The sequence below is a fragment of the Camelus ferus genome, chromosome 16, assembly GCF_009834535.1.
Source record: "Camelus ferus isolate YT-003-E chromosome 16, BCGSAC_Cfer_1.0, whole genome shotgun sequence".
Taxonomy (NCBI): domain Eukaryota; kingdom Metazoa; phylum Chordata; class Mammalia; order Artiodactyla; family Camelidae; genus Camelus; species Camelus ferus.
The window spans coordinates 35,721,809-35,735,578 of NC_045711.1; the positions used below are offsets into that span (position 1 = coordinate 35,721,809).

The window sequence follows — 13,770 nt, forward strand, 5'->3', positions numbered from 1 at the left end:
CAAGCCACTTCAGCATTTGAAACCAACCTGGAACCCCCTCATACAGATCCTTCACACTCACAAATACCCCCAAACACCCGTCTATGGGCTCTAAATTATTTTCTTGCTTTATTTACACCCACCTTCCCTAATTCTGTCAGTAATTTTCCCAGACTCAAATTAATTGCCTTGAATCAAAGTACCTCCTCACAAGATACCTGTAAGTTACAAAAGGAAAAAGACTAACTTTACAGGAGAGAGATCTAGCAGACATCACCTTAGTCAAGTTATCAAAGTTAACATCACTAGTGCTAAGAGATATTCTTAATAGGTACCTCTCAGTATAATGAAATGAGAAAGGCACAAAATCACTTCTGTAGCATTCTTGAAAAAATGCATAAGCTGAATTAAGTTATGAGGAAGCATCAGACAAATCCAAAATAAGGGGTAAACTACACAATAAATGACATTCAAAAATGTCAAGGTTATAAAAGACAAAGTGTAAGGAACTGTCCCAGATTGGAGGAGACTGAGGAGACATGACAACTAAATGTAATGTGTGATCCGGGATTGGACCCTGATCCGGGATTGGATCCTGGTCCAGGAAAAGGTCACCAGTGGGATAATTGATGAAATCAGAATAAGGTCGGCAGATTAATTAATAGTATTTTGTCAACTTCATTCCTGGTTTGGGTACTTGCACTCCCTCAAACATTTGAGAAAGTTGGCTGAAGGGTATATAGGAACTCTACCATTTGCAACTCTTTTGTAAATCTGAAATTATTTCAGAATATAAAGTTAAAAATTAAAATTTAAAACCCAAAATAATATTACCTTAAATTTGTCTCCACATACATAATTTAAAAGCCTATAATGCTCTTTTTTTTTTTTTTTTTTTAAGTAATCTTCAGAACAACTCTATGAAGTAGGTAGGGAGAATTTCAGTTTTACACACAAGGCTATTCTGGCATAAAGGAGTAAAAAGACTTGCCTTACGCAGATGAAAATTTTCTCTGTCAGTTCTTAAACTCAGTCTCTGGCTGCAGATTTAGTGTTCTTTTCCTTATATCAGAAACTTTGACTTTACTGTTTTTCTTTTGCCTTTATCAGTTCACTAACAAATCCTTCATACTTGGCAGTTTGCAGTGATGTTCCTTTCAATTCCAAATGCCTGCTAGATCAGTGGTTCTCAAACTTGGCTCACATTAAAATCACCTGTGGAGGTTTAATAACTACTGATTTCTTCCTCCAACCTTCAGGGAGTCTGATTACTTGATCTGGAGTATGGCCTGGGCTTCAAGAGTTCTAAGAGCATCCCAGGGAATTCCACTATGTAACCAAGTTTGAGAACCATTATACATATAAATAATTTTGAAATAAAAAATTCTGGTTTAAAAAGCGGCAGGGAAGGGGTGGGCAGTAGGTTAAAAAAAAAAAAGAATGTGGGTTATCTAAGGAGGGATGTTCAGAAGATCTGGGAACCATCAATTTATTGTTGGTGACTAACACCATGGGAGTGGACCACATTGGAAGTATGCCAAGTGACAAGAGAAGAGATACAGTATTTCGATAACAAAGTATGGTTACAAAAATATTTTGAGGTGGAAAGGAAGGAAGGTGAGGGGATTTATGTCAAAGTTGTAGATCAGAGTGTGCACCCCAGCACAAGCTCCACCTCCTCATTAAGCCTGCCACCCCCACCCCACCCCACCCCCCATCCCCCCATCTCCCTCTCTTCTGGTGCTTCACTACAACTTCATACTCGCTATCATGCTGTCTGCCTCTTTCACATCCACCACAATATTTGACATAGGACGAAACCCAGGATTTAGTAATCCTTGTTCACTAGAGGATTATAAAAACAACTTTCCACATCACAAGTAAGTGTGGGGTTCTTGGGGAAAATTTGTCTGCCAGTTGGTTCCTCTTCATGGTAATGGGAGAGTTTTTCCTGAGACCAAGCTCTCTCTTTGCTGCCCATGGTCCATGAGTCGCTATCAGCCAATCTTTGTTTGGCCAGCTCTTCCTCTTTTTCTTTTCCAACCCTTCAGGTCTTTGTCCTATAAATTCGTAGAAAAACTGTTGGCAAGTGGTCAGCTACTGGACCTTTGAAAAACAGTACCATCACCCCTGCCCCACTCCTCCCAGCCCCACCCCTAGGCAGTTAATGGGAGAAAGGAATAACTGTGTCACTCCTGGCTTTCAGTTGCTCATCTTGCTCTTAAATTGGAGGCCTCTGGGGCTGAAAGAAACTAGACAAAGTGTGCCGAGTAGCCTAATAGGGCCGGTTCTTTTTCTGAAAGTTCCCTATTGCGGAAAAATAAAATTATGTGTTTAATTTCTGAAACCTGATGCCTGATTTGCCTTGGCAGCCATTCTCCTGGGCTTGGCTGAGAGTCTAGCAACACTAGTATACCGATTAATACCAGCTCAACTTGCTCCCTGGAGAAGAGCATTATTTACTTGACCATTTTTTAAAATCCTTTTTAATTTGCATGTATTTTAGCATGATCTTATTGGCTTTAACATGCTGTCTCTCTTACCACTGGCCCCAAAGCAGCCTCAGGGAAGACTGTTCAGCTCCGTGCACTCACATCCCCGTCACAAAGTGAGAGATTTTGTTCCACTCAGTGATTAGAAAGGACATGTCACGTGTTCTGTTCCTCCTGGGGGCAGGCAAGTTCTAAGTGTACTTTTGTCCCCTGCTGGTCTTCAGGCCACTAGTAAAAAGGGGAAGGAGGTGATGTTTCCCATAATTCAACCAGAGTTTTCTGCAATATTTCTTTCTCCCTTCCAAATTTTCTCCCTTCTTCCTTCCAGCCCCCTTTGGATGGTGACCCCTCGGCTCATTCTGCCCCTCCCTTGTAAAGCCCACAGGAATATCAAATAGCATTTCTCCTAGAGGACATAGAAGACTGAGGAAAAAGTTGGGCCCCAGACAGTCCCTGACGGAGAAGTGTAAACACAGCTGTGGAGATGGGAGCAAACCATCCTCCCTCCTCCCCCATTTCCCACCCAGAAGCAGAGTAAGGCCACCCTGCTGTGGAGAAACAAACAAGAAAACAAAGCAAAAGCACAACCTAAAACCCTGCACGAAGGTCACCAGAAACTGGGGCTGCTGCCCAGGCCTTAGTGTGGCCAGCAGAAGTGCCAGACCCCTCCCTGAACACTTAAGAGGCAGAGGCAGCTCCAAAGCAAGTTGAGGTCTGGACATTACTGAGCCTGGAAACATGGCTTGATTTTTGCAACCACTCCAGTCCTGGACATTTTGTCCTCTCATCTCAAAAACCCAGCTTTCCGCCTCAGGTACTTAGCTCCTGACCCCTAGTTGCTTAGGGATCATAATAATGCATTCAATTCAACAAGTAAGAACAGGTCCACAATAAACCCTTGTCCATGGCTGTTAGAAGTTTAAACTCTAAGACTCCAAGCCAAAATATTAAAAAGGGCCTCCTTAGGCTTTGTTAATTACAAAATAAATAATTCCATCAGGAAGAGACTTTCTGAGGGATTACGTGAGTGGGATTCAGGCCCTGCTTTGCACATACTCTGAAAACTCCAACCCCACAGCTAGGGTGGTGCTGCCTGTTCTCCATTCTCTTGGCACAGTTAATGCAGGGCCTTGATCCCACGGGACACGCCTTTGGCACAGCCCTGTCTGGGAAGTAGTCCTGTTTGGGTGGACAGCTAATGAGCTGTGCTTCCTTCCTGGTCATCAGGGTCCTCAGCTATATAACTGCAGAGCTAGAAAAACGATAATAGCCTTCAAATACAGACCACTCAATCTGTGCCTGGCATTGTGCTAAGTGCTTTACAATGGGTCATCTTTGTTCCATATGAGGTCAGCAATATTCTTTTACTCATTTTCCAGCTAAGGAAACCAGGGCTTAAAGAGCCTGGAACGTGCCCAAGGTCACCCAGGTATGGCCAGAATTTTGTCCCAGTCATTCTGACCCCAGACCTGTGTTCTAAACCACTCCACTCTAACTCCTCTTTCCTCTGAGGTCTTCTACCACTGACATCACTAGTCTGGATTTTCTCCATGGTTTTCTTCTCTTACCAGTGGCACCAGAAAAAAAAATGTGTTTGGGACTCTTCTCTGCAAATTCAGAGGAAAATAGTTGCTGAAAGACAAGGGGCTCCTAACTTCCTCTATACTGGGGATGCAATCAAAGCTGGACACTGTTGGGGGGAAGGGTACAGTTCAGTGGTAGAGTGTGTGCTTAGCATGCATGAGGTCCTGGATTCAATCCCCAGTACCTCCAATAAATAAATAACCCTGATTGCCTCCCCCCACCAAAAAAAAAAGCTGGACACTAGACAGACCCCCATATCAGCAGGGTACAGCCTGTGTGGAAGACAAACAAATCCTAGCCAGACAGGAAAGGGGAGTTGCCCTTGGTTCTGTTACTTCCCTTTCTTCCTTCTTTGGCTTATCAGCAGGATCCCATGCTGCTAATACCATGGCCTTTTGAGTCTCAGTGCAGCTAGGATGGGATACAAGGCTATGGAGACTGTTTTGGAGAAAGAAAGTATAACACATACATTTACAGATTACATCCATGACACTGTATGGAAAGAAACAAAAATGTCACATTTATTTATATAATTAACAAAATGCCTCTAGCATTCACGTAATCACTAGATATTGGGCTGGATGGGAACCTACATCATCTCATGCAATCCTTGCAAGATGCCTGGGGGTGGGTATTATTATCCCCATTTTACAGAGAAGAACATTGAGGCTCGGAGAGGTGGACAACACTGGCTGTAGCCACATGACTGGTAAGTAGGATTGCTGGAATTCAAACCCAAGCTAGGATTATCTGACTCCAAAGTCTGTAGTCTTTTCAATAAAGAGTGTTGTGTAATGAAAAAAAAATTATGAAACTGGAAGGATCCCAGAATATCTTGGAAATAGAGTTTTATAACTATATGCGGTCAGTACACATTATGAGAGCAACTACCATTTATTACATGCTTACTAGTGCCAGGCATTGGGCCAAATGCTTTAACATGTATCACCTCTACTGCTCAGTGAGATACACGCTAGTAACCCCATTTTTGCAGTTAAGAAAACAAACTCAAAGGAGTTAAGTAAATTGTGCAAGATCACATACAGCTAAATAATTGATTGTGCTGGGATTCAAATTCAAATCTGCTTGACCCCAAAGTGTGTGCTCTTAACCACCTAGACAATAGAATATTAATAATAATAATAGTAGTAGTAGTAATAATAATAATTATATATTTTGACTTTGGGCCAAGTACTCCTCTAAGTGCTTTAACTTGTAACTTGTAGATACTATTATTATTCCTGCATTTTAAAGATGAGGAAAATATTACCTTTTATAGTACCGATGAAGGAAAAATGGATGTGGGGCGTGAGGAGCGCCATGTCCCAGGCTTCGGTTAAGCCCCTGGGACGTGCCCCGCCAAGTGTGGGTCCTTGGCTTCATGCAGGAAAGAATTCAAGAGTGATCTACAGTTGAGTAAAGGTAGACTTAATTAGAGAGACACATCGAAAGGCAAGAGAATGGCCACAAGGTGTGGGGGTTTGGTGCTCAGATTAGAGTAAAAGTAGGTACACACTCCATAGACAGAGCACAGGCCCTCTCTGAAGGAGGGGAAGAGAGAGAGAGGGTGGCCGCCGCGAGGCACAGTGTTGCCAGTTTTTATGGGCTTGGTGGCTTCATGTGCTAGTAAGTGGAAGGACCAGTCTAACTAGCCTGGGGAGGGGGCTGGGATTCCCAGGAAGTTGACCATTTCCCACTCTTTGACCTTTTGTGGCTAGCCTTGGGACTGTCATGGTGCCTGTGGGCATGTTATTTATCATGCTAATATATTACAATGGGACAATGGGCGTATAATGAAGCTCAAGGTCTGCTAGAAGTCAAATCTCCCACCATCTTGAGCATCAAGGCCTACTGGGGGTTGAATCTTCCACCATTTTGGTGTTAAATTGCTGTTTTTCCTTGAGTGGCTGTGCCCTGCCCCCGTCCTGTCTCAGTATCACTCAAGCTGACATTACACACACTGCATATGTTAAACACACATGCGCATATCATGTGTTTAACATGTACAACATATCTAAAGCAAATAGTGTCCTCTTTGCTTTAGATATGTTGGATCTTTGTCATGATCTAAGAAATGACTTATTTTGTAATGTCATGGATTTTTTTTTTATTGTCTATCTACTGCCTTAAGGTCTTGGGAGAAAGAATGTGAAAAGATACTGTCTGCTGGTGAAGTAAGCATAGACAGGACAGGGGTCATACTGAGTGGGGAAGGCCCCTGTGCCACGAGGAGCCCTATGTGATTGCTCTCCTGGCCAGTCTTCCTCATCTCTTACTATTTCATTCTGTCTAGCAGGTTGGATAATAGGTTGACTGCCTTCAGGTATGGATTAACCTTTCTAAGCCTTAGTTTCCTCTTTTGTAAAGTGAATTATTATGGTACCTAACTTAATAGAGTTGTACATTGTAAGGAAAACAATTTGTATGAAGCTCTGAGCACACTGCTTGGCTTCCTCAAGGCGCCCCCATGTTACACAACACCTAGACTTCTGGGGTGCTGGGACGGGGTGGAAGGTTCCTGGGGATAGTTTCAGAGGACAGCTTTGAGGAATGGAGGAAGGGTGAAAGCAATCCTGGCATCTGGCATTGGGTCCTGACAGCAATGAGTCAGCCCCAGGTGCCGAGGGACCAACAATGTTCTCAGCACTGCTGGGCGTGTGCTTTGGTCTCCTGGCCATGGTCCTCTTCAGTCACACTGTCTGAACATCATTCTTATAAAACTGGCCTGGGTTCTTTTCAGAAAAACAGCCTCCTCTATGTGATGTCATGGTCCAGCCTGGTTCAGGGAAGGAAGCAGGAATGCAGCTTCTGTGCACACAATTGGGTAAAGCAGGATCCTATTTCTGGAGGGGTCAATCTGGTCCTAGAAGAAACTGTCTATTCTTCTCCCCTCCCCTCAAGACCCAGTAAAGCATCAATATTCTGACTTGGAGTGAGAAACAGATGATAAATCTAATGGTTAAGACATGAAGCTTAGCATCATGCAGTCCTGGGTTCAAATCCTGACTTTGCCAGTTACTTCCTCTGGGATCTTGGACAAATCATTCCTCTTGCCCTTTTTCACTTATGGACAAGATAATTCTGATGTTACAGTGGTAAAGTTTTAAGAAATGCTTGCAAATCACTCAGCATATGTGTCAGATAACACACTATGCAGTATATAGTAATTGTTCAACAAATGGTAGCTACTGTTAAGTCCCCAGAAATTGATGAGGAATATGGCCTGACCATTTGCTCTGCTTTTTACTTACAACTTGTAGATATTATAAGAGAGCCAATGTTTTCTCTCCAATAATCATTCTTCCCTTTGAGAGATGGTCTTGCTCCTCATGCCATCATTCTGGAGATGAGGGCCTGGGAAGAATGGAGTAGTGGTGTCCCTACCCCTTTGTCTTCCCTCCCTTAGCCAGCTGGCTCCCTGCCTGTAGCTCTCTGGTTCTCCTTGCTGCCTCCCTGCCCTCTGAAGAAGCCTATTTCCTCTCTCCAGCTTGGAAGGATCAGCCCCTCCCAGCCAGAACTTCTGGCTTCCCTGACCCTGACTCTCCCCCACACCTTTTCCTGAGCTCTGCTCTTTATTTTGCAGACAGCTGGGAAAGAAGCCAGCATGTTGTGAATGTCTCTACACAGTAGAGATGCTAATTCCTGGATGTTCTGCGTGTAATTTCATTGTGTAGGAAGCCCCCAGTGCTGTTTACTCCCCCTATGCTCTTCTGAATTTGTGTATGTAGGGGGAAGGCTGGGGATTAGAAGTGGCACTCCTTTTTAGGGTCAAGTCATCTCTCCCTTTTCTCCAGGCAGAATGGCCCTTGGCCTGTAATAAGAAGGGAAATTTACACGGGGGTAGGATCCCTGCCCAGGAGAAGTTAATCTAGGTTGGAGCCAGAAATCTCAGGTCAATGTCCAGCTGGAACAGAACCAGATCCTTCTCTTCCCAAGCACTGGGGTGGGAGTAGGGTAGGGACAGAGGAATAAGGGAGTGTGTAGGGAACTTAAAGCCTAGATTCCACCGGTTATAAGAAAAAAAGACTAAAGACAATACTATACTGCAGTTAAAAGGAAAAAGGCACATCCTTATATGGTATCATGGAAAGATAACCCAAGATATATTATTAATTTTAAAAAGTCACTGAATAATGATATTAATTCCCATTTATGCTTTTTTTTAAGTCCAAAATACATAGGGAGTTGAGTTAGAAAGGAATGGGAGTATAAAGTTTTCTGTGTTTAAGTATTTTGCAACCAGTCTATACTTATGTATTACTAGCAATTAAAAAGTATATCTTTATAGCAAAAAATATATTTTAAAGCAGAAATGGGCTTAGAAAGGAAAGGGAAGTGTCCCCAGGGGTGGAAATCATAACTTCCCATGAAGAACCAGCCTCTGTCCCTAATGAAGCCCTTCTCTGTCCCCTTGCTGCAGATCATGGGACTATTTCCTATGGTAACTTGGAAAAGGTGAGATCTCTAGTCCTCATTCAGCCCCAAAGGACCCCCATAGCAGACCCTTAGTTAGCAGGATGCCCCCAGGGGTCAATGAAAACAGCCAAACATCCAACTGGCTAGAAAAAAAGTGGGAAGAGGAAAATCAGAAAGAAAGGAAATTTCCAGATTCTCCAGCAGGAGGTTTGGATTCCTCAGTTCAGGAAAGGCTACAGTAAGCTCTCCTTTGGAGGTCTCCACATTACAACACAAGCTTATGTTTTCCCTTTTGAGACTAGGGTCATTTTATACATGAAAATGTTGAGCTCCAAAGATGTGAAATGGCCTTCCCAAGGTTACACAGCAAGACAGAGGCAAAACTTGCTTTCAGAATCCTAACCAGTGTTTGTTTTTATCTTTTACATCATACGGCCTTATTTTAAACCCCAAGTTTTTATCAACTTTAATCTTGATCCCAGCCCCAGTCCTAAACCACAGTGGACTCAGGTGCTTCTGGCCAGTGGAAATGGCTGATTTTGCTTTCTGCCCCTCCTTGCTTCCACCTCTCATCTTTTCACCTAGAAATTTCCCTCTGACCATGTTTCCTTCTTGAAAAGGGCAATCACAGGTGAGAGGGAAGGAATGGAGTTTGTCCCTGACCTGAAGTGGTTCCAGGGCTACCTGGCTCTTTTCTGCACATTGCAAAAGATGACCTTCACCAGGAGGGCTCATGCCAGGTATACTACTTCCCTTTTCCTTCTGGATCCCTTGCTAAAGCAACCTCTTGACCCTAGCTCTGGAAGAACAACAGGTTACATCAGTGGCCGTGATTTAAGAGCTTAAGACCCTGAGCTGAAGATCTGAAGAGAGATCATGAAAGATAATTTGTGGTGGGAAGGGATCAGTAAAACTGGGACAACAGCAGCAGCTGAGTCCAAGGGTCAGTGTCTGGGAGTAATTTAGGAAAGTTCGGCACTGACAGCTGTGTCTGGAGTTGAACGTCATGGCCCAATCAGCTCCTGGGATCCTCGGCTGCTTCAGGCTAGTGAAGCTCTGGCTCAGGACGCAGAGACAGCTGTGGTGTGGCAGAAGTCAGGGCCGCTGGGGCCCCAGGCTGAGCTTTGCTGCTTCTCAGCAGTATGACCTTAGGCAAGTCCTTAGGAAAGGAGGAAAGGAAACTAGCATCTGCTGAGTGGATGCAGTGCCCTTTCACACTGTCACCCTCACTACAGTTTAGTGAGGAGGGTAATGTCCCTCTTTTACATGGCAGGAATCTGAGAATTTGTGAAGGTAACTGAAATCATTCCAGGCTATCTAGCTGGAGAGTGGGAAAAAAGAATTAGGACTCAGAGCTTCTGAACTCAAATTCTGGGCTCTTTTCCTGAGCTTTAGCTTCTTCCTCTGTAAATAAGTAACCCACTCATGACTAAAGTCACACATTGCAGGTTCTAAGCCCCTCCCTTCTCACAACCTTGATCCTGAAAAGTTGTGGCCACCTTCTTAGGAATGAAGTAATCTTACTTTTTGCCCCTGCCTTCAATCTGGTTTGTGGGTCTAGGCCCCAGAGGGTGCCTGGAAGGGAGGGTATTTGGACCTTTGGTTTCCCCTCTACCCCTATCCCCAGGCCTTCTGCTGACTCTGGAGGGCCAACTCCCTCTTCATCTCCTCCTCGATTTTGGCAGGCGGGCTGACATCAGTGGGTGTTCACAGGAAAAGGGAACTCTGAGCGCAGCTCCAGGCACCCCCCTTCCCCCACGGCCCACGACAGCCCCAACCCCCTGCCTTAGATACTGCGGCGTTGAGAGGCCCTCTGAGCTCCCAGCCCCCTCTCTCATTTCACTGTCCTCCCCACCACACGCCCCCATCTCCTCGCGGAGAAAGGGAAGTAGGGACTAGAGACTGGGTAGCAGATTTTGGGAGACCTTAGGCTGAGTCGTAGGCGCCACGCGGCTGAGCCCAGGAAATGGATCCCAGTTCTGGGGTTACGAGGGGAGCTGTCCAGCCCCGCAGGGTGAGCTAAAAGAAAGGGTGGGCCAACGCCGACCAGGCGGAGGGAGCGGCGGGCGCCAGGGCCGGGTGGGGCAGCGACTCCCCTTCCAGCCTGCCGGCCCCGGGCGTCGCCCCCGCCCCCCACGTGGCCGCAGCCGTCCCAGCCCCTGCGAGGAAGCGGCGCGGCTTCCTGCGGCTAGGGACGGGGATATAGGCGCCCCCGCCCCGGCCCGGCTCTGCGCCGCCGCCGCTCCTCGCCTGCTCGCCGCGCGATGGCCTCGCTCCGGGCGGAGCGCGCCCCCGGAGGCCCGCGGCTCCCCGCGACCCGCGCCGGGCGACCCGCAGCGCTCCGCCTCCTCCTGCTGCTGGGCGGTGAGCGCAGCGCCCCGGGGCCCGGGCGGGAGGAGCGGGAGGAGCGGGAGGAGCGGGAGGCCCTGGAGGGGAGGGGGGCTGGACGGCCGAGGCCTGAACGGGCCCCATGATGCGGGTGCGGACAGCGCTGTCTTTCAGACGGTCCCGGGCCCCACCTCGGTGAGGGCGCAGCGCGAGCTGCTTCCCGCTTGGGAAAGCTGGGTTGCCGGGGCCCCGCGGAGAGGTCTCGGGAGTTCTGGGGCTGGCGAGGAGGGAGGGGGTTTGGATGTGAGTGGGAAGAAATTGGTATCAGCCCCTCTCTTGAGACAACCCCTGGGGGCCTGGATTACTCCTCTTTCTCTTCTGACAGTAGCCGTGAATTCCAAAGGTCTCAGCCCCCAACCCGCACACCCCCTCTTCCTGGCTACACTGCCCAGATCCGCTTCATCCCACCTCCCTCTCCCTTTTCTGCCCACAGCCGTCCTGAAACCCCAGGAGTCCCTAGCTCAGCCTTTTCCCACCCAAGACGACTTAAAGTCAGAAGGTAAGTGCCCAGCGGAGGTGGGAGTCTGACCCAGGGCAAGGAGGAGGGAGTTCAGTGAGGAGGGTCCCTTTCCCACAAGCCAGGCCCAAACCCAGTTGGCGCCCCTAAACTCCCCTCTGTTCTCTCTTGGAGTTCCTTGTGGTCTTTCTACCTTTCATCCCACAAAGCCACTACCTGGCTCTGAGCTGGCCCACCTCACAGGTGGGTTAGAACATCCCAGAAAAAGTGTATGTGGAAGTCCTTGTGAGGCTGAGAAGTGCTGTGCATATGGAAAGCACTAAACGTTTCCTGGGCTGGGACTCTCTCCTCATCCAGGAGTGTCTTGCTTAGAAAACTTTCTGAGGCTTTCCTGGCAGTTCCCACATTTGAAGACAGGGACAGTGGTTCCTCAGTGGAAGTACCTGGACCAGAGGGCTTGGAGGGAGGGGCAGGGGAGTGGTCAATGTGGAGCATCTCTGCCCACAGGAAAAACGGTGGAGGAGAACTATGAGACAAAAGCCCAACTTTGCTGGCTCTGTTATAAGGATCAGATGGATTCTATCGAAAAGGATTGGTGTGACTGGGCCCTGATTAGCAGGTAGGGGCAGTGCTGGAGGGCTGCTTGGGCCGGGCTGGGGTGGGGTGGGGTGGGACTTGCTCCTTGTGGGCCTGGAGTGAGTATGGGGCACTCCTCTCTCTGGGCCCAACCCCTCCCTCACTCTAGTCCTCTCCTGCCCCCAGGCCTTATAGCGCCCTTCAAGAGTGCTTGGAACAGGAAGCAGAGGAGTTCGGCCTGGGCTTCCCCAATCCCTGGGCAGAACGGATCATCTTTGAGACTCACCAGATCCACTTTGCCAACTGCTCCCTGGTGCAGCCTACCTTCTCAGACCCCCCAGAGGATGTGCTCCTGGCCATGATCATAACCCCCATCTGCCTCATCCCCTTCCTCGTCACCCTTGTGGTGTGGAGGAGTAAAGACAGTGAAGCCCAGGCCTAGGGTGGTGTGAGCTCTTCTGCAGCCATCTCATACCTTTCCTCTGCCTCCACCAGCTCTCTCCTCCCCTCCCTACTTCCTTCTCTCAGCCCTACCGCGGATCTCTAGATTGGTGGAAATGGAAGCTGGGTGGGGTCACGGCACACATTCTGTAATCTTCAAAATAAAGTTTGTTTGTTTTTTTTTAATACACTGTTTCCCTCCCCCTCCCAGTGGGGCCTGAGTCCTTCCCAGAGTCTCTGCCATTCCCACAGGCCCTCATCTCTGGGCAGCAGAGCTGGAAGAATCTGGATAGGCCCATTGTTTTACTTGCCCTCCATGACTCCCTCCCCCACCTGAAGGCCACACCCCTACACTCTTTCCTCCCAAGGTGGGGGCCTTTCCTGCCCCTATCCAAACCCAGCTCCAGGAAATGTGCAGGAAGAGACTCCCTTCCGGTCTGGACAGCAGCTGGGGAGTTGAGGGGGGAGGGACAAGGCAAGACTCTGCTGTGACTCCTGCAAGAAGCTGGGGGGGACACCCAGGAGCCCTGCATTTTCCCTTTCTTCAAGCCTCAGTTTATTCACAGGGCCTGGGACTAGGAACCCTGATCTGACCAACAGGAGTCCATCCCCAAGGACCACAGGATTAAGGGCAAAAGCAGTGGTGCTTCCACTACTAGACTCACCACAGGACTCCCCCTCCAGGTCCTGGGCCCTCATCCTACATTGTCCTGGACCCTGGGTGGGTGTGGCCTACACTCTGGCCACACACTGCCCCCTGGTGTCCACTAAAGCCAACAATCAGAAGATGGACATGACCTGAAGAAGCTCAAAACTGAGGCTATTGGACCTTGTGGTTAGAGACCAGTGATCCCCATAGCAACCACTAGTTCTTCACTGGACCCTTCTATTAGCTTCCTGAGCCATACTCATACTCCCTTAAGACACTTTTTCTCTTTCTAGGGACATACCTAGTGGCACACCATTTCTGTACACGGACACACTGTGTATATGTTCCCTGGACAGTGAGGCCCAATTCTCAACAGGGAAGCTTCACCTCCAGTTCTCCCTGGGACAAACCTGCTAGGCCATCAAGAAAAATCTAGAAAATAACTTTGTTCTTCATAAAGACACCTGTGGCACCTGGCACCTCTTTAGGAACCTCCTTCCTTCCTGTTTGAAATATCTACTTCCCTGAATACATGCATATCCATTTCCTGGGACATTACTGTCTGTTCCACAGATATTTATCTATATGCTTCCTGGAACATATCTACTCATTCTCTGAGACATACTTCTTTCCTCAGGACACATCTGTCTCTCTGGAGACAAAACTCTTCCCTAGGACATTTTGAGTTTTCAGCAGAGAGAAATCTTTGCTCTATTTCTATGAATGCATCCATTGTGTGGAAGGATATATTTATCCTCTTCTTGGCCCATATTTGCCTTCATATATTT

The 13,770-nt window shown here is 47.6% G+C and overlaps 1 protein-coding gene across 1 annotated transcript; it reads left to right on the forward strand.

Annotated features, from left to right (window-relative positions):
• The first annotated feature begins 10,587 nt into the window (after nucleotides 1-10,587).
• Nucleotides 10,588-12,517, forward strand: RAMP2 (receptor activity modifying protein 2). The gene is made up of 4 exons (XM_032457248.1): nucleotides 10,588-10,835; nucleotides 11,293-11,358; nucleotides 11,824-11,935; nucleotides 12,079-12,517. The coding sequence occupies exons 1-4, from the start codon at nucleotides 10,736-10,738 to the stop codon at nucleotides 12,332-12,334; spliced, it is 534 nt and encodes a 177-aa protein (XP_032313139.1). The 5' UTR covers nucleotides 10,588-10,735; the 3' UTR covers nucleotides 12,335-12,517.
• The last annotated feature ends 1,253 nt before the right edge of the window (nucleotides 12,518-13,770 follow it).